General features: G+C 34.7%; 2 protein-coding genes across 4 annotated transcripts; one reads left to right on the top strand and one right to left on the bottom strand.

Annotated features, from left to right (window-relative positions):
• Positions 1-1485: 1485 nt before the first annotated feature.
• Positions 1486-6547, top strand: LOC109792366 (cell division control protein 48 homolog C). The gene is made up of 10 exons (XM_020351777.3): positions 1486-2408; positions 2757-3364; positions 3626-3778; positions 4566-4682; positions 4808-4912; positions 5329-5394; positions 5484-5548; positions 5632-5833; positions 6008-6133; positions 6241-6547. The coding sequence occupies exons 1-10, from the start codon at positions 1640-1642 to the stop codon at positions 6286-6288; spliced, it is 2259 nt and encodes a 752-aa protein (XP_020207366.1). The 5' UTR covers positions 1486-1639; the 3' UTR covers positions 6289-6547.
• A 4352-nt stretch (positions 6548-10899) lies between these two features.
• LOC109794350 (uncharacterized) lies at positions 10900-20750 on the bottom strand. Of its 3 annotated transcripts, none has more exons than XM_020353806.3 (13): positions 20374-20750; positions 19847-19985; positions 19157-19293; positions 18851-19052; positions 18520-18758; positions 15246-15357; positions 15010-15160; positions 14785-14927; positions 13560-13732; positions 13048-13422; positions 12919-12974; positions 12685-12800; positions 10900-12465 (listed from the first exon to the last, which is right to left on the bottom strand). In XM_020353806.3, the coding sequence occupies exons 1-13, from the start codon at positions 20587-20589 to the stop codon at positions 11186-11188; spliced, it is 3339 nt and encodes a 1112-aa protein (XP_020209395.2). In that variant the 5' UTR covers positions 20590-20750; the 3' UTR covers positions 10900-11185. The 3 variants fall into 3 exon arrangements, with proteins under 3 accessions (XP_020209395.2, XP_020209392.2, XP_020209398.2); XM_020353803.3 differs by having other exon boundaries at positions 12598-12800; positions 20374-20745; XM_020353809.3 differs by lacking the exons at positions 19847-19985; positions 20374-20750 and having other exon boundaries at positions 12598-12800; positions 18851-19042; positions 19157-19297.
• Positions 20751-20966: the final 216 nt, after the last annotated feature.

Genomic DNA, 20966 nt, shown 5'->3' with positions numbered 1-20966 from the left:
AAATTTGAAAAAATAAGTAATATAATGTAAAAAAATTATTCAAAAACGAAAAAAAAAATTAAAATTTGGGGCGCTATGGGCCACAGCTCCACTTAGGCGCTGTAGCCCATAGCGCCAGTTAAGGAAAATATATATATTATTTTATAAATATAAAAATTGTTTACAAATTTATAAAAAATCAACACATAAAAGGGAAAAATTTAATTCAAATTATAAAAAATGTAAATTTGAAAAAATAAGTAATATAATGTAAAAAAATAATTCAAAAACGAAAAAAAAAATTTAAATTTGGGGCGCTATGGGCCACAGCTCCACTCAGGCACTGTGGCCCATAGCCCCAGTTACGGAAAATATATATATTATTTTTTAAATACAAAAAATTGTTTACAAATTTATAAAAATTTAACAGATAAAAGGGAAAATAAAAATTCATATAATATAAAATGTAAATTTCAAAAAATAAGTAATATAATGTAAAAAAATAATTCATAAACGAAAAAAAAAAATTTAAAATTTGGGGCGCTATGGGCCACAGCTCCACTCAGGCGCTGTGGCCCATAGCGCCAGTTACGAAAAATATATATATTATTTTTTAAATACAAAAATTGTTTACAATTTTATAAAAAATTAAAAGATAAAAGGGAATAAAATAATTCAAATAATAAATAATGTAAATTTGAAAAAAGAAGTAAATATAATGTAAAAAAATAATTTAAAAACGAATAAAAAAAAAATTTGGGGCGCTATGGGCCACAGCGTCAGTTTAAAAAAAATACATATTATTTATTTAAAATTACTTTTTTATAAAAATTTGTTTTCTTTTTATAATTATATAATAATAAATTTCAATTAATTATATTTATTCTACATTATTATTAATTTCGTATTTTTTTTCTTCTTTGCTTAGTGTCGCTATGGGCTATATAATTTTTTTTAGCCCATCAGGTGTGGTGCTTCAGCCTATAGCGACAGTGATCCAGCCCAACCAAGTCAAAAAAAAAAAAACACCACGTGTCATGGGTGTCGCTATGGCCCATAGCGACACCCATGAAAACTACCCCAAAGGTGTAAAATGTTTCAAAACAGCCCCATTTTGATAATAAGTTTCTAAAGCTGTCCCACAATGATTGTTTAGCCTACCTAATGTTGGGAGTCCCCACTTATTTGGTTTTGTTGATCTTCTTGTCTGATTTGTTCTTTTTTTACTCATGTAACAAAAAGTTTTATATATATATAAATATATATAAATAATAAAATTATAATTATTCAATATTTAGATATATAAATAAAAAATAATGCAATAGGATAAGATTAATGTTTTTTTATTTATTTATCATAGTTTTGATAAAAGTATTCCCCAACTTTGTTGAGAATAGTCTTTAAGAATAAAAACCTTAACTGTATTAAAACTATTTTTCTAAACATCATTTTTTTTTAATTAAACTTAAATTCAAATTCGAAACCCAAAAGTTTAGGAACGAGATGAACCTCGGTTAAACTTGTCCGAGGAGAGTAATCTTATTGGTTGGGAAAGTAATTTACTCGTAAATAGAAATTTATCAATTTCAAAGAATTTTTGGTGGGTTTTGGTTAGGTTTTATGAGGTGAAGAAGAAGACAGGAGCAAGGGTTGGGGCGAGATGGGAAGAAGAAACGGTGGCAGGTCTCTGCAAGAAACTCTCCGCCGTCGACTTGACTCTTGCAAGTCCAAATACTCCACCGCCGAAGAAATCGCCACCCATCTCCGCTCAACTTACCCCGATTACCACCGAACAAAGCACCAAACCCTAATTCGATTCGTTCAGGAAGCTCTTCACTCCGCCGCCAAGCCCGATCACATTCCCACGCTCAAGCATTTTTCCGACGATGACGACGACCGAGACTTTCCAAGCCCCTCTCCGAAAAGACGGAAGGAAGAGGACGAAGACAGGGAAGAAGCGGTGGTGTCGTCTTCGGAGGATGCGGTTTTCGGGAAGAAGATGGAACCTGAGTTCGGCTTGAGGAAGACGGTGCTGCGAAACTCGTATAAGAAGATTGCGGCGGAGGAGAAGAACGTGGAATTGGAAGTGGGGGGTGGCAGGAAGGGTATTGTTGCTAGCAGTGTTGTGAATGAGGAAAGGAAGGAAGTGAGGGGTTCGGTTTCGAACGGTGAGGTGAAGGGGAAGGATGGACCTAGGTTTAGGGATTTGGGTGGGATGAAAGAGGTTTTGGAGGAATTGAAGATGGAAGTGATTGTGCCTTTGTGCCATCCCCAATTGCCTAGACAGTTAGGTGTGAGGCCAATGGCTGGCATTTTGTTGCATGGACCACCTGGTTGTGGGAAGACTAAACTTGCACATGCTATAGCTAATGAGGCTGGTCTTCCTTTCTATCACATTTCAGCTACTGAGGTTGTTTCTGGAGTCTCAGGTATTATACTGTTACCTGCTTGGACTTGGATTTGTGCTTAATTCACTTGTATTAGTTCTAACTTGAAGTGCTTAAGGATAATCCTTTTTCTAGAGTAGAGTTTTAAATGACTTAAGAAGAGCATGGTTGATTTTCCGTTGAGAAGCTTAAAAAATGACACTAGACATTTAGATTGGGGTGAACATGCATTGGGACACATGTGAACTGAAATCCACATACAGCTGGTGACTGTAGAGTGCTTGTGCTTTTTTTATTTTTATTTTATGATTAGTTAGTTTCGTTGTTTTTGTTACTATCGTGAAATGATTTGGATGTGTTCTATTAAGTATTTGTGTATTTTGTGGCTAGGTGCATCGGAAGAAAATATTAGAGAGCTTTTCTCTAAGGCGTACAAGACTGCGCCGTCGATTGTCTTTATTGATGAGGTTGATGCAATTGCTTCCAAGAGAGAGAATTTGCAGCGTGAGATGGAGAAACGAATTGTGACGCAATTAATGACTTGCATGGATCAATCAAATAGGCTTCTTCAAAAAGGAGACGAGTCAGAGAGCTCCGATGGTCAACATCCTGGATATGTTCTTGTCATTGGAGCTACAAATAGACCTGATGCTGTTGACCCTGCCCTGAGAAGGCCTGGACGGTTTGATCGTGAGATTATCATTGGCATTCCCAATGAATCTGCCAGGGAGGAGATCCTTTCCACGCTTACTAGCAATCTTAAAGTTGAGGGATTATTTGATCTACGGAAAATAGCCAGGGCTACACCAGGATTTGTTGGTGCTGATTTGGCAGCTCTGGTTAACAAGGCTGGTAATCTGGCAATGAAAAGAATAATTGATGAAAGGAAACGTGAATTATCTCAAGTTCTCATGAATGAGGGTGATGAAGACTGGTGGAGAGAACCTTGGTTGACTGAAGAAATAGATAAGCTTGCCATCAAAATGTCCGATTTTGAGGTGCTTTATATTTATGTCCTTGTTTACTTGTTCTTATTATTTGTAATCCACTAGACCTTTTTTGTAGGTTTGTGTCACTTATCATCGCATCTATTATGTGTTAATCCCAGCTTTTACTACCCTATGTTTGAGAGGATATCTTATCCTCCACCTCTTCTTGCTATCAATTTTTTTCTCTCTTTTATGATCTGTCTTAGCTTTTCCTTGAATATTTAGATGCCTAAAATATCAGTCATTACATTTATCTGGGCATGTATGTAGGAAGCAGTCAAAATGGTGCAACCTTCATCAAGAAGAGAAGGTTTCTCTTCCATTCCTAATGTAAAATGGGAAGATGTTGGAGGGCTTGATTTTCTAAGACAGGAGTTTGAACGTTATATTGTAAGGCGTATAAAATACCCTGATGATTATGAGGTAATCATTAAATACTAACTTTTTAAATATTGCGATTTCTGTTAAATTCTATTTGTCTTCTATTTTCTTTGTCTCTTGATTTTTTATAAATGTTTTTTTTTTTTTTTTTAATTTTTTTTTTATTTTATCACAATTCACATTACCCAAACCTCTTGCTGAAATTTATATGCATGTATGATTAGATCTATATTGTCTGCATCTCTGTTATAGGGATATGATTTTGAGTAGATGTAATAATATGTTAGAATCCAATTTCAAGGTATGGGACTTGAGTTCCACATGAGATTCTAAAATGGGGTTTGTAAGGCCTTGGGTTCTTGAGTGCTACATAGTTAAGTCATGGCACAAAAGTGGTTGGTCTTGTATAATCTGTCTTTATTTCTTTCTAACTGATAATGTCACTCTCTTTGCCATTGAACAGTTGTGATGAAATATGCTGCTATGGTGTTAATTGTGTGAATTTTATAAGTTATTTTCTTAATATAAAGTCCGGTGATTGGTGAGAATTATCATTATATTTTTTTTTCCCTCAGGTTATAGTACTATGCAATAGGGATTTTTGGAATAACTGATAATGATGGTATTACACTAATCTAGATCAACATTACAAAATATCTGATCAATGTTCAATAATTTCATAGCTTTATATTTAAGTTCTCTTGATAAGTTTCATACTCTTTTTCTAAAAGTTGATAAACTGATTTGTCTTTGCTGTTTAAAGAAAGCATAGTAATTAGTAAGTTGTATATCACAGTCTGATCACTGTTCTTGGAATCATTTATTTCAGGGACTTGGGGTAGATCTTGAGACAGGATTTTTGCTTTATGGACCTCCTGGTTGTGGTAAAACACTGATTGCCAAAGCTGTTGCCAATGAGGCAGGGGCTAATTTTATTCATATTAAGGTATGTCTAAAAACTCCACCCTTTTCTCTTTAGTTTTGATTGTCTTACAAGGACATTCCTCTGGTTTGAATAAATCATCTTTTAAATAATTAAATTGCTTTTTTATTTTTTATTTTTTATTTTAGGGACCTGAACTCTTAAATAAATATGTTGGAGAAAGTGAGCTTGGAGTTCGGACAATGTTTAGCCGTGCAAGGACATGTGCGCCTTGTATACTTTTTTTTGATGAGGTTTGTGGTTCTTTTCTTAAGAATATTGGTGAAATTGAATGTTTGTCATGACATGTCAATTTTATTTCAAATTTGTAACTATACAAGAAAATATTATTGTTTGGAATATTCTTTCTTTGGAGGAACTATCCTGCACCACCATTTTTTATTTTTGTTTATTTATTTATTGCAAAGTAAATCTTTTTTTCTCTCTCTCTCACATAAGTGCAGTGATCATTGTTTGTATTTGGTGCTTACTTGGTGAACGAGTTACGTTCAAGACTTGTGTGGGTATCTGTTATTAATTTCCTTCTTAGAATTTCCTTGATCTAAGAAGGACTCAAACAAGTTCTCAGCAAACAATTTGTTATAGAATGGTGTATACCAGTGTACATAGTTACAACGAGTGTTACATTTTTTTCTTTTGCTATTTTCAGGTGGATGCTTTGACAACCAATCGTGGTAAAGAAGGTAGTTGGGTTATTGAACGACTGTTGAATCAGGTCAAATAATTACTAGTCCTTTTTGAATTAGAAAAACAGGGCCATTTTAACCGATAACAATGTATAATGACAGTTATATGAAATTGCAGTTGCTTGTTGAGTTAGATGGGGCAGAGCAACGGCGAGGCGTTTTTGTTATTGGTGCTACAAATAGGTACATTTTGTTCACCATATCTATTCTCTAATTAGTTATTTAACTTCACATCACACTATTTAAGTCAGTTTCTTATTTTGCAGGCCTGAGGTGATGGATCGTGCTCTCCTACGGCCTGGTAGGTTTGGTAAACTTCTTTATGTTCCACTTCCAGGCCCAGATGAACGAGTTTTGATATTGAAAGCTCTTGCAAGGAAGAAGCCTGTTGATTCCTCTGTGGATTTGAGTGCTATAGCAAAAATGGAAGCTTGTGAAAACCTAAGTGGCGCTGATCTTTCTGCATTGGTTTGTCTCTGCTCTTTATTGATGTTGCCTCTTTCATCCCTTTACCATTATTGAATGTTATGTGTACGTATGTATATACTACATAGTTTTTGATTAATGGTGGTACAAGGGTAGGACTAAAAAAAAAAGTGGAGAGTCAATTTGTGAGATTTACTGATTTTATTGAATATACAGATGAACGAGGCAGCAATGGCTGCACTTGAAGAGAAATTGACTGAGACAACTTACGATACAGTGACCATCAAGAAAAATCATTTTGAGGTAGCACTGAGTAAAGTCTCTCCGTCTGTGTCAGACAGGGTAAGGCTTATGCTTTATATTTCTTTCACACATGAAATCTCGTTTCTTATGGTGAATAAAATAGTTTTAGAAATTTACATTCAAATTTATTTCGATTTTTGGAGCAGCAAAAGCACTACTATCAGCACTTGTCAGAGAGCTTTAAAGTAGCATGAGCAGCATGGCGTTGACTTTTTTTAGTCGGTGATGACATTATTTTATGCTTTGTTTGGGGGAGGAGGCAAAATTGAAGTAAATGAAAGAGAATAGGTGATAATTGATTTGATAAGAAATAGGTAAGAAATAGAATTGAATTTGTAGTTGTTTGTTAGATTAAAATTACGTGAGAAATAGTGAAAAATTAGTATTTTAAAATTGTATTTTATATAGTTAGATCATTATAAAATAATATAAATACCTACCATTTTACCCTTCTTTTTATGTTGACATATAATATTGGAATTTCAATTTTTTTTTATATATAGTTTAGTAGCATAATCAGTTATGTTAGTTTACATGGCTGATTTTGCTACCGTAGCCCGTTTTTGTACTAGCTACATAATGCATTACTATCATAACAGGTGAATATGGCACCTAAAGTTCAAGACTAGGTGTAGCGTGTGTTTAGAATCATAATAAACAAAAGGAACCAAAATATATGGCTTCCATTCATGTAATTGTCATATTCCTTAAACATGGTAGAAAGACCAAGCTATTCCATTTATTCAGTGATAGTGTTGGACCAGGAGTACAATAGTATTGTATTATCACTAAAATTACATATTTGATGTCGATGTGATATTAGTACCAGAGGTTATTGCAGAAAATAGTATAACTCATCTCACAATAGAACAAAAATTGCAGATGGCTTTTTGGTAGGCCCAGGACGGGTCAAAAACCTGTGGAAGAGGGCCAATTTTATTTTCTTATTCGATAATTATTTGAAAATTTATCTGCTAACATATAATTATTTAGTAGATAATAATTTTTAGAGTATTTATTAGATTACATATATAATTAAAAAATGATTTTTTTCAATAATTTAAAAAGTATTTTAATTTGTTACAAAAGATTGTTATTAAAATTTCTTCATATTATGCTTTATATTTTTTTTTTCCAAACTTTAAAAGAACTTTTAATTTAATGAAATAATCAAACACAATTTACAATCATAGTCTCGCAATAAATAATAAAAGAAATTCATGAAATATAATAATAATTAAAAATCATCAAATCTTATAATAGTAATATAAAATAAATATGTTTGTAATATAATAATATGATTAATATAGATAATAAAATATATGTAGGAAACATGTGGAGGGGAGAGGGTGGCGATGAGACCTGAAAAATTAAGTAGTTTAATAATATAAGTGTCTATAATCTCTTGGTTAGTTATTATATAATATGTATTTTAATTTTTATAATTTACAAGAAAAAATTAATAACACATAGGAAGACTTGCCTGGACCCTCCTGGCTTTGTTTTCTCTCTCCATCGTGTGATCTGTGTCTCTAGTACTTACTCCAATTGCAAGTCATGGTAACTTGGAGAGCTGATTCTCTGTTTCTCTCTTGTTTATAGTTGAGTTTCAATTATTCAGTTCTTGTAAAGTCTTACAACTCAAAGGTAGAAAAGATACATGCATGGAATGACCATTTTCTAAATGACTTGGTGATGGAGGACCCTTGGTACTTCATGCGAGACCCATCACATGGTTTACGACTAGGAGGATGGAGAGATACCATGTATGGATCTATCTTTTAGGCCCAATTTGAGTAGTATAAAATTTTATTGCTTTATTCCAATTTTACCCTTGTACTTTAGGATATTTTAGTCATAGAATTTATTTTACTTGTATTTCTAATTTTACCCTTGTATTTTGGGGTATTTTAGTCATATAATTTATTTTCTTTTGTATTTCTCATTTTACCCTTGTATTATGGGGTGCTCTAGATGATTAGAGTTTTAATTTTTGGGCTAGGGTTTTAAATTAGGAGGTGACGCATGTTTTTGGTGTTCTTGGACTTATTTTTGGACTTAGAAAGGCTTAGGCCCAAGTGGAGAACAATGGTTGCATGGTCTTATCATGCACCTAAGTGTAGCCTAACTAAACTCAAAGATTCCATCCTTGGCCACCAAGTTACATCTAGGGTTAATTTGAATTTTATTTAGGTGCATTTTGCATTGTGAATTTCAGCCATGCACTCTCCAAATGCAATCCTAGATGCCTCCTACTCCTATAAATACCCAATGCACCACACCTTATAGATACTTTGAATTATATGAATTTGAGTGAAAATTTTTGCCTCAAATCCTCTCTTTAGTCACTAGGTCAATTCGGCCTACCTCTCGTATCTCCTCCTTAGAGTGAGTTTAGGGATACCTTAAATGGCCTTCACCTCCACTTAGTGAAGAGAGCCAACTAGAGCACCCAAAATACCATCCTTCCTTCATTTCTCATATTCGCCCAAGCCATCACCATCTACACCCACCTTCCTTTTTGCCTCACCCTTGAAGGACATCCACCCCCGAAGGTCACTATCTTGGCCTTAGCAAGGAGCTCCTCTTCACCATTGACGTTTGTTCATCCTTTGGTGGAAGGAGTCCATCACTTGGTCTAACAATTGAAGTGAAAATATTAATTGGGTAGAAGTGAGTGAAAGCTACGTATGAATAATATTAATAACAATTTTTCAGAACAAATATTATCATGTTAGCTGGGTAGAAGTGAGTGAAAGATACATGCTAACTCTGTTGTATAAATAATATTAATAACAATGTTTCAGAATAAATATTATCATATTAGGTTGTACAACAAAAATAGATCCTGCATACAATCATTCCATGCATCTAAATGCCCAAGTTAACTCCACACTTATCATAAACTAAAAGGGCAGGAAAGAAATAGAAAGTACAATAAAAGTTTTAAAAAATGCCATTCCTATCAAATGTGCAAGACTTTATTAAACACGTGAATTTTCTAGAAAGAAAAGAATCAAAGTCCTAGAACAACAATATACAACCTCAAACTCCCAACATTATTTCTGAAAAGAATAAATTCTTAACCAATTTCTGTATTGTCGTGTCCGACATGTTGACGTAAAATCTATCATGTATCTAGTATCAACTCATTTTCATCTTAAGGAACAGACCAAGAAGTAAATCATATTTGACCATCAAGAGTCTAATATGTCTCTCCATAAAATTAAAGTCCACATACACACAGATGATAATCAAAAGGATAAAACGTGTACTTAAAAATGCAACCCGGTGCACCAGAGATAAAGTTAATAGAGTTCGTGAAGGGTAGATATACGTAGTCCATGAATAAAAAATAAAAACATTAAATAAGTGAATAATTAACAAATAAATCACTTAAAGTTCCAACCGAAACGCCCAACATTAATATTAAGGTTAAACATATTATTTAATCATTACATATGTTGTAAATTTTCAATTCAGTTCCTATATGTAAAAATTTATTAAATTGGTCCCTATTCCTATAAACATTTCCGATTTGGTCCTTAGAACCATCAATTCCTTTATATATTCTTAATATATTTCCAATTTGATCTTTATATATGTAGCACATTTTAAATTTGGTCTTTATGCAATTAACACATTCTTAATTTCATCTTTTACATGTTGAGACCGAAAGAAGAATACATCATATAGAAGGACCAAATTAATATTGTTACATGTATGTAGACCGATTTAACAAGTTTTTATGAATAGAGAGCAAATTAAAAATTTTCCTAAGGACTAATTTATATATTTAGCCTAATATTTTTTAAATACATAAACCTAATATAAAAATCTTACAAGCAAAACATCACTCACACAGCATCAAATAAAGTCTTATTCTAGAATACATAAATCCGCATGTCAGCATGTTAGCCCGCAACCAAATATAGCCCACGAATTACACACTTCGGGCTAAAAAAGACTTGCATCCAATTATTCTCCAATTTTGCTTTAATGAAAAGAAACAAATGTATAAGAGTATGCTTAAATAGAAAAGACTAATTTTGTGTTCCATTTGTCTTACGCAGAATTGAAAGCAGTCTTTTGCGTGATTCTTTCTTATTCCTTATCTTGTTTTAGTTCATCTAACCTAAGGGAGTTGTCTAAGCAAACATTTGTCTTTCAGTATCTTGTTTTTACGATACAGACAGAGCATTCTATCAAGTATCAATTATTAAGTTTTGTTCTTTAGAAACAGATTTCCATAAAAAATAAAAAATAAATAATTCAATTCCTATATTTTATCGTGTCTTGCAATTTGGTATCGAAGTTTAGCCTTTAATGTTGAGCACCTTATGTGTTAGAGGTAAAAATCTACCAATCATTTCAAATCTCGAGAACCAACTTAATTTGAATAAGCTTCATTTACTAAACCCCCTACCTTATTTGGAGAGGACTATCCTTACTGATGAGATCACATAAAAATGTTTATCAACTCAACACAGTATAATATGAGGCATATCATCACTTACAGAGATGTTGCCCCTACAGTAAAAGACGGAGTTCTTATTCATAAACCATAACGAGTCAAGAATACATCAACAGCATGCAAGACGTGTGATCTCAATAAGCATAAATTAGGGAGAAAAGGCCTAAAAATCTGTTGCATGTACATCAGAAAATCCTAATAAATAGCATAGAAAACTGTAGTGGGTCCTAAAAACTAGCAACGGATTGATACATGTTACAACACTTTTAACATGAATTGGCGTTCATCACCTAAGAAAATGCAAATCGTGTTAGCCAAACACACTAAAAAAGGAGTACAGAAAATTTGCACGATATATGTTTAACAATAACAGTAATGATGGGAGAATATTTGAAGCCGTTGTACATTTCTACCGAGACAAATGATGAAGTTGTCATAGCATGTGAGTCAGTTAGAATAGCATTAGTAGCAAATTGAGATCACCAAAACTACAGAAGAGACTATACAAATGATTGTTGAATAAACATGGCAATTTAAAGGAATGTGCATCTTCCAAAATCTTCCCAAGTAGGATGTGTTGAATGGTGATGTACTTCAGTGGCCCTTATGCATCAGTGTCAGTAATATCTTCTCTTTGGACTACCCAAATAGATTTCACCAGATGAATGTTGTTCACCCAAAGTGTAGCTGGAGCTGGCTTCATCAACCCTGGTATCCCCAGAGAAGCTAGCTTTTGCAAGCTCCCTCAACATCTTTAGCTCTTTCTTAAGCCCAGCCTTGTGCCCCTTTAGCCACTTTCCTTCAACTTCAATATGCGTGCTTGCAGCTGGCATCGATGTTGTAGGATCTCTTCTTTCAATAACATTGGGACTAGGTGTACCTGGACTTTGCAAAGGGACTACTGTAGCAGTCATGGCACTAAAGGGATCCATATATCCATTTCTATTTCTCCTTTCAAATTCTGTAGGATTGACAGAATGCAGGTCTGTTTCTGGTTGGGAGAATGTGGATATCACACTAGACCAATGCTTGCTTGGAAGGAAAGGCAGGATGAGTCCCTTGGCAGCAAACTTTAATCCATGTCTTAGAGAATTATTCTGAGACTGTGAGAGTGTCAATAGGGAATTTACCATAGAATACCATTGATTGGTAAGCTGAGCAATAAAGGTAAACAACAGGAGAAACAACAGGACCAATTCCCAAGTTTTAGCTTCAACTGAGTTTGAACCACTCCGAAGGATAAAGATACCAAACACACCTGCCTCACACAAGAGAGAAACACTTTCCACAACATGGACACCTCTGCTGATGTATGGTTTAGTAGTAAACAGGTAAATGAACTGTATTGATGTGATTATCAATGCAAAAAGGCTTTTAGTTGAAATTGATGATGGGTAAGCTATGGATATTATTCCCATACCAACTCTTCTTAGTAAGTCAAGGATGATGTAGGATGATCTCATGCAACCTAGTACCCTCTTGAATGTAGAGATTTTGATTTCCTCAATGCTGTTTTCTGAACTCATTGTTTTCATTCTTCCGATCCCGCTTTGGCCACTTTCGGTCCACTTGGTTATGGCATTTGGTTCATAACTTTGATCACCTAAAATGAGCACTGGAGGACCCTTCCAATCATCAAAGAGAATTCCAAACCGTGAGAGGAAAGAGTAAGGTAGACCGTTTCTGTTAAACCACTTTCCAGTCGTAGGCCTCCCAATAAAAATGAACAATAACTTCGTGTACCATTTTTCTACATCAGTTACTTGTTTGAATTCTTTGTATTGGGCAAAACTTTCAGAGTAGATTGCAATAATAAGAAGTAGCAATATTGACAAGATGAATGCTACAGGTATTGCTAGTAACAGCACCCCAGTGATAATTCCGCCTGCTGTACCACCTGCATATAAATGTAGTCTTCAAGGATGAAATAGTTCTCTTGCACATGAATTTAGTCTTAAATAAATAACCAGTTCTAAAATTCTGTAAATATAGATTACTGAAATAAACAGTGTTAAATCTAGTTGCTTACCTTTTATTACAAATGTTGATGACTGAGAAAGACAAGGTAGCATGAGAATCAGAAGAAAGAGCTCAAACCTAGGAACTGATAAACTACCTTGAGGTGGTTTCCCTGTCCTGTGTCTTAGGAAGCATATCATGAAAACATGAATTAAAAGTAAACAGCCTACTCCCACACCAAGCCAGAATAAGTTCATTTCCATGTCCTGCCACCTGTTGGTAAGAAAACAAATCTCAAATTTTCTTAATTAATCCTGCAAATCAGAAACTTTTTTTTACTGTCTAGAGCTTAATGTTTTTGAACATAAAGGTTAATGTCAAGGCTAACTACCCTTTGTAACTCTCCATTCCTTTGATGACATTGCCAGCCGACAATGGTTCTCCTCTCTGCATGGCAAATGAATCAGTTGTAAACAAGTGTCTATTGTTGTACTCCTTTTAAAGTTGTTGTTAAACTCACCAAGAAATAAGTGAAATATTCAACGGAATCGAGAGGTAGACCATATAATGTACTTGTCTTGCTTATATTGAGCTGATTAGGAAGCTGACCAGATTTGTTGATAATTTCAGTCTGAAATGAGTGTTTGTGACCGATATAAGATAACCCCAGTAACTCAGTTTTCTGTTGATCTATATATCTTGCAGATGGACCATTACTTCTCCCTCCAAGTTTCTCTCTTTCCAAGTTTGAAGACAAAGTGTCATATTTTTTCCAGGGGAGCTTGTGATGAGGTATGAGCCACCTAAGACCTCTTGTCGTCTCCGAGTATTTGATAAATTGATCAGTTGAAAACCAACTTGTGAGGGCAAAGACTTGTAGGTGTCCAACCATTCCCTGTTAAATGTGTCAAATGTTTATAATATAGCCCTTGGAGAAGATGTATAGAAGAACTCTGAGAAATTGAATTTTTTTTTGTATTGTTTGTATTCTAGTTATGAATTATGGTACCATGCATTAGTTTCTTTACTTACATGTATATTAATCGATGGATTGGAAGCTGGACTGCTTGTCGTTCCCAAAGCAAGAATGCTTAATGCTTCTAAATTTGCCGAGGAAAGAGAAACCATAGCAGCTACCAGTGATGTTGCTATTGTTCCGGCACTGATAAATGAGTACAGTGCAATGGATATTGTAGGGGTGGAATCTGAGAGTTTTGAATCAAACATAAGAGAATACTCAAAAGTCCATGCGCAGTCACTCAATTACTTCTGCATTCTACTTAGATTAACATATTTTACATGCTTAATTTGGTTAGTGGGAAAGGAGGAAAAGAGGGGTAAAGTTGAATAACGTCGGATCTGACTATATGAGATGTATATTAGATACAAACAGGCATGTATTTACTTCTGCTATCAATTGAGGTCAAGTACTAGCTTAGGATAATTTGTTCAAACTTAGCTCAAGCCTACTAGCACAATAAGACCCCTAACATGATAAAATCATAATACTATAATGATTGACATACTATATTATTATGCAGCTGTAATCCAATGTTTTGAAAATTGAATTGATTATTGAAGTCGTAAGGTATTAGTTCAAAGTTTATCATGATTGACTATAGTACATATTAGTAAGTAAATTCATATTTTAATATTATATGATATACTATTTCTGGTCCTTTTTTGTAAGAAATAAGTGATAGTGTATTATTATCACTTGTTTCTTATAAAAAAAGACCAAAGGTAGTATTAAATAATAAACCAACACAAAATTAAGTAAACTTAAATTAACATAAAATGATCATATTATATGTTTGGTAAAATATTAAAAAGAAAGAAAGAAAAACAATAACAACCAACAACATGAATCAATTAAAAAGTTGCTCTAACTTAATTAGAGGTCTCAAATTCGAATCCTATGATGTAACTGGGCTAAATATTCGAAAGAAGAACTTTACTGTCAATAGTATTACTATTTGACTCGAGGAGAATTGTCTCCCATAGAGGAACCTCATGTATGTCTCCTATTTTGACACTGGCTTTTTGGTTATCTGGTTGAAAACTAGTGAGCTGATCATTTTCGTCCAGTTATATAATCAATGGCATTATTCATATATAAGTGCATAGTGTCAACCAAAAACGCTGTTGATGCTGAGATTAACAATTAGCATTGATTTTGAATAATTACAAAGAAATTGTTATATAATAACCGGTTATTATAAGAATCAAAAGGAAGGAAAAAAAGAGAGATTCATACAATACTTGATATCAAGCTGGTTAGATGCCAAATTTTCATTTCCTGAAATATCAGTTACCTTCCCCGAAGGAATGGTAACTGACACCTCCTCTGTTACTGCTTGGACAGTCAATGAGTATAAAGCTCTTGATAGTTCCTTTAACCTACAAGGAACAAAGTCAGGAATTTTTACTTTACTTGAATCATAATGAAATATATTAAGTAACTCAACTTTATTACACCTGCCTTATCAATCTTCCTCCCGAGACTTCTACCATAGAGGCCCCAGACCCAGTACCAAAAACTGGCTTTGTGAACTCAGCAATTATGTTGATGTTGAAATCCCTTGTCTCAGTGAGGGAGCTGGTCCTCAGTACCACCTTGGGTTTCACGGGATCTACGCAAAAATTCAGAAATTGGTTTAAAGTTATAGATACTTAGAGGAATGATTTTTAATATCATAAGCACAGATGATAGCATACCATAAAGGAATGTGATAGGAGCAACAGGAGAGACAGGAGTGCCTGTCCTGCCAGCTATGGATGCAGCTTGTAATTCAATTGTGACAATCTCAGTTCTTGATATGTTCTTGAGCTACAAAATGAAACCAATTAATAGAAAGGAATGTAGTTGTCAGAATTCAATTCTTATTCTAATTTTGTTATGTCTTGGTTAAATAAACTTCTTAACAAGCACTTGTAGAAAAAGAATATAAGAAGGTAAAATAAGTTGAGTTTAATGATTATGTACTGCAAGCATAAAACACTTTTATACAATCAACGAATCACAAATCACCTATTAGCATGGCTTTTTAGCATAAAAATCAACAATTTTATCATACATACATGATGATTTGTGATTGAATAATTGTGTAAAACTATGTTACATAGTTAGTGTTGGAAAATCTTAAATTTCTAGAGATTCCGAGATATCCGAGATATCCGAGATATCCGAGATATCCGAGATATCCGATTTAAGTTATCTGGAATTATTTGATTTATCTTTTGAGTTATTTTGTTTCAGATTAGATAAGATAGTTTTTTGATAAGTTTTGATTTGATAAGATAATTTATTATCTTCTTGTTAGTTCAGTACGTTGTAAAATGGCTATTTAAAGACCATCTCTTATTCAATAAAAAATACAGTGAGTTGCTACGTTCACCCACAACATTAGTATTACCTCGTCTCTCTTATTTTTTTCTATAAATTGGTATCAGAGCTTTATGCTCTGAGTGCCGAGTGTGAGAGGAAAATAGTGTGCGCCTGTGAAGGGGAGGAAAGAAGAAAGAGAGAGTAATGACGAAAGTTGTTAATGGAATGACCGTACCACAACTGTAAAAGAAAACCAATTATGATAATTGGTGTTTACAGATGAAGACCCTGTTGGGTTCCCAAAGTCTATGGGATATAGTGGAGAAGGGGTTTCAAGAATCCGAGGAGGACGAAGACCAATCTGTGGCTCAGATTGCCGCATTGGAAAAGACACGAGTGAAGGACAAATCGGCTTTGTATTTTTTGTACAATGCCGTGGATGAGTCAGGCTTCGAGAAGATTGCAAACGCTGCATCTTCAAAGGAAGCATGGAAGATCTTGGAGGTTGCGTACAGAGGTAACCACCGTGTCAGACAGATCCGACTTCAAACTCTCCAAGGAGAGTTTGAGTGTTTGAAGATGGAGGATAAGGAACAAGTATCCGAGTACATAACTCGGGTGGAGAAGGTGGCTAACCAACTCGGAAGGAATGGGGAGTCAATGCCAGCAAGTAGAATTGTGGAGAAAATCTTGAGATCATTAACAGATGATTTCGAGAGTATCGCATGCGTAATTGAGGAGTCAAAAGACTTGTCAGTCCTCTCAGTGGAAGAGCTCACTGGGTCACTCGAAGCCCACGAACAAAGGAGGAGGAAGATGAAGAATACACTTGATCAAGCATTACAGGCGCAACTTAATTTGAATGAAACTCGGAATTCCCAGGGCCGAACATTAGGAGGCAAAGGACGAGGTGATCATGGAGGACGAGGCGATCATGGAGGTGATCAAGGACGAGGTAGAGGACGAGGTGATCATGGAGGTGGACAAGGACGAGGTGATCGTAGCCAAGGAAGTTAGCCGAGGTCCGAGGTGGAATGTTATAAGTGTGGCAAACTCGGCCACTACGCAAAAGAATGCAGATCGGCAAATTGCTACAACTGTGGCAAATACGGTCACATAGCAAAGTATTGCCGAGCTAAAAGCCGAAGTGGAGAGAAAGAGAAGAATCTTCTCACAGAAGAAGAGGACGAGGAAGCAGGAATTTTGATGATGACGCAGAGCTCGGAGACCAAGCTACGTCCGAGTTGTGCCTCCGAGGATGAGCTAAACTTGAGTTGCGTGGAGAGATCAGTAGTTGAGCTTCCAAGCTCAGATGAGAAGTCAGAAGCCGAGCTTGATTCGAGTTGCTTAAACAACTCGGTCTGGTATTTGGACACTGGGGCGAGCAATCATATGTGTGGAGAAGAGAGTTTCTTCAACGAACTCATCAAGGTGAAGGCTGGATTCGTGTCATTTGGAGATGATTCCAAGGTTGCGGTAAAAGGGCATGGAACCATCAAGTTTATGCAGAAGGATGGACGAGTTGGAGAAATAAGAAATGTCTACTACGTTCCCGAACTTAAGAGCAACATCTTAAGCATGGGGCAGATGATGGAGAAAGGCAACTCGGTTCTGATGAAAGATCGAGTGCTTTATTTGAAGGACAAGCATGATCGTTTAATAGCCCGAGTGGAGATGAAAAAGAATCGGATGTATAAACTGAAGCTGAACATCATTCAAAATAAGTGTTTAAAGCTGGACGTGAAGGATGAAGCAATAATGAGGCATTCTCGTCTTGGGCATTTAAACTTTGGAGGTTTGGTCGAGCTATCAAGGAAGGAGTTAGTGCACGGACTGCGTGGTGATGAGTTTGACAAGAAGTTTTGTGAAGCGTGTGTACTCGGAAAGCATTCAAGAACAAGTTTTCCGAGCTCGTCCGAGTACAAAGCAAAGGAGCAAGACATCTACAACTCCACTGACGAGTTACATGTAGTATGTCTATTGACAGGAACAGAAGACATAAAATTTGAAGAGGCAGTACTTGATGAGAGATGGAAGAAAGAAATGGATGAGGAGATCGGATCAATTGGAAGAGTGAGATGGGAAGCAAAGCTGAGCTAGTTGAGGAGTTTAAAGAAGTGATGGGGGAGTTTTGTTGGAAAATCTTAAATTTCTAGAGATTCCGAGATATCCGAGATATCCGATTTAAGTTATCTGGAATTATTTGATTTATCTTTTGAGTTATTTTGTTTCAGATTAGATAAGATAGTTTTTTGATAAGTTTTGATTTGATAAGATATTTTATTATCTTCTTGTTAGTTCAGTACGTTGTAAAATGGCTATTTAAAGGCCATCTCTTATTCAATAAAAAATACAGTAAGTTGCTACGTTCACCCACAACATTAGTATTACCTCGTCTCTCTTATTTCTTTCTACAGTTAGTACATTGCTTATTTTCTTAAATAAATTGCACTTTTTTTGATAAATTATACTTATACATAAACTAATTTTAGAAGCTCTTTCATTTATTTATTCAAAAATTGATTTGAACTTCTGTATAAACTAACTTAACAGAAATTTATTTTGTTTTACTTTCTTATTTTCTTCTTCTATAAGTGCTTATTTATTCTCCTAATGTTTATGGTAAAAAGACAGAAGTATATCAGACAACAAATTCTCTCTTACATTAAAACTAAATCCGCGGGTGTCGTTGCTTCCACCATGGAGAGGAGTTAAGATGCCAGAGTTAACATGTAGTGCATTCAAAACTTGCTCAGTTGAGTTTCTTATAGGAATGCTAAAGTCCAAGAAAACTATCAGGTCCTCTGGTTTGCTTGTGGCAACTACTGTTCTTGGGATACCATTAATCTTCAACTCATAAGATGGAACAGATGTCCAAAAATCCACCATCACCGGTCTTCTATCTAAGACAAACCATTTGAATGTATATATGAGTGCCCTTAAAATACTTTTTAGTTCAATAGTCAAAACATGAACATTGCAACCAGAACCTCACCAAAATGAATAGTCAAAGTAGAATCATTGGTCCTAATGAAATGGTTTCCAGCCTGGTCAATGCAAGCATTCTCCACCATTGTGATTACAACACGCCCATAAGTAACTTTTGAGGAGATAATCACTTCAAGGCTATATTTGACACCCGGTGTGATAATTTGTAAAGAGGATGCATCCACTTGGGCAGGACCAGCTACCATGATCTTACGTGTTAAACCACAGTTAAAAATGTTGTCAATGTTTTCAAGGAAAACAACAAAATTAGGATACTTTTTAGCACAATGCTCGTCATTAGAAACCAACTTACATCACAGTTTGACGAGTTTAGGCAATTAAATCCACCTAGTCCAGTGCATGGTTCACTGAATGTGACATCAATTGCTACCCTTTGCTCATTTGTATGCGTCTGTTCACTGGTAATAGTTGCAGTTGGCGGTATTGTATCTATTCAGTGAAAAGGAAATCATTAGCAAAACCCCAAAATGCTTAACTGAAGTTTAGTATTATGACCAGGGAATCAATCTTAAAGTGGGTGAGAAGGAAAGATTTGAGCTAATGCCATTTCTCTTCATTCTTCAATTTTCTAGTAGTCAAGGTTTTAAACTGTCGTTACCATGCAATTTCGTCACAGTTCTTGATATCGTGACAAATTGTGGATAAAAGCAGTTGATACAGCTACAGTTGCGATAATGAACACCCTAAAAACTTGAAGTTGTGACCAAAATCCAGACTTTTTTAAAAACCTTGCTAATAATAATATAAAGCTTAATTTGGATAAATTTTCTATTGGAGAAGAACATAAGTAAAATGTAAGCTTTTTTAATAAATTAAAATTAACTTATGCACTTCATTATAGAAATTCTTTACTCTAACTTTTCTAGATGTATAACTCAATTTTAACTTAGGAAAGTTTGATTCATTTTGAATTTTTTTTCTTCTCTTGTAAGTACTTTTTGATAATTTTTTCTTAACAATCTCTAAGTAAATAAATGCTCACCGATGAACCATGAGTAAACTGATGAATTTCTTTCTCCTTTGTTTGTACTGACATTGAGAAGAAAGCTATGCTCCTGATTTAGAGTTAAATTTCTTAACACAATGCCACTTGCCTGGCAAGGGTAAACTTTGCCATCAAGCTGTCAAGCAAAATACATTCATCACCAACAAACTCATGTCACATTAAGTATATGCAATCATTAACAATTAAGGATATGTCAAATAAGCTAATTTACAGAAATTCTCTCCTATTAACTCCTACAAAATCTTATTTCTACTCATACATAAAATAATTTTAACTTATGAAGAAGTTTATTTTGATTTTCTTCTATATTTTTTTTCCTTAAAGTATTTCTAGAGAACTTTATTCAACCTAACAAATCTTTTCTTACTAGGTGGGGTTGGCAACATGGATAAAAATTCAACGTGTTAGTATTGCAACTCATTTTCATACAAACCATTCACCTCTAAATAAGCCTTACAAGATCATATTAAAAAAAAAATGATCTCTCAAGAGAAATTCCATACCTCACATGAAAATGAACAAGTGTCTCTCTTATAACATGCATTGGAACCATCCAACCTCTCAACTAGAAACTGGAAAACAGCATTAGAAGACCTAGTCCGAGTTGGAGGAACACGGTTGAAGTAAACCAGAAGTGTTGATTCAGCTGAGACAAAGAGCACAGCCACCCCCATGAATGCAACACAAGCAAACATGTGAAGAAACTTGAGTGTAGCCATAGCACAAACAATTAAGCTGATATAACTATAGTAACATTGAAAGACAAAATAATGGGAAGACAAGGCTAAGGAAGAGGCATTTGTTGTAGGTAAGACAACATAATGCAGTTGGTGGCATCACATTTAAGCGTCCAACGTTCATAGCAGCTATAAATGGAAGAGACATTAGTAAAAGCTACAGACAACTACCTCAACTATTATTGTCAGCCTCATAACTGCTTTTTCCAATAGATCACATACCTCATTAACTACTCATCACTTTTTCTCAATCGGAACTCATTTTCTTCTCCCTAAATTTATGGCAAAGAATTAAAATTGAATTGAATTGAAATAAGATGGTATAAAGTCTTTTTCCCCTCTTCCAATCATGATCAGTA

This window comes from Cajanus cajan, chromosome 4, assembly GCF_000230855.2.
Source record: "Cajanus cajan strain Asha chromosome 4, NIPB_CcT2T_4, whole genome shotgun sequence".
NCBI classification, from domain to species: Eukaryota; Viridiplantae; Streptophyta; class Magnoliopsida; order Fabales; family Fabaceae; genus Cajanus; species Cajanus cajan.
The sequence above is the reverse complement of the archived record's forward strand: the minus strand, read 5'-3'. Positions and strand labels throughout refer to the sequence as shown.

What these genes read in the sequence shown, in the direction of transcription:
- LOC109792366 (XM_020351777.3), top strand. Translation starts at nt 1,640, where the DNA reads ATGGGAAGAAGAAACGGTGGCAGGTCTCTGCAAGAAACTCTCCGCCGT. An exon ending in AATACCCTGATGATTATGAG is followed by an intron (nt 3,779 to 4,565) that starts GTAATCATTAAA and finishes CATTTATTTCAG; the next exon opens with GGACTTGGGGTAGATCTTGA. An exon ending in GTATACTTTTTTTTGATGAG is followed by an intron (nt 4,913 to 5,328) that starts GTTTGTGGTTCT and finishes TGCTATTTTCAG; the next exon opens with GTGGATGCTTTGACAACCAA.
- LOC109794350 (XM_020353803.3), bottom strand. Translation starts at nt 20,589, where the DNA reads ATGGCTACACTCAAGTTTCTTCACATGTTTGCTTGTGTTGCATTCATG. An exon ending in ATCCATCGATTAATATACAT is followed by an intron (nt 13,423 to 13,559) that starts GTAAGTAAAGAA and finishes CACATTTAACAG; the next exon opens with GGAATGGTTGGACACCTACA. An exon ending in GGAATGGAGAGTTACAAAGG is followed by an intron (nt 12,801 to 12,918) that starts GTAGTTAGCCTT and finishes TCTTACCAACAG; the next exon opens with GTGGCAGGACATGGAAATGA.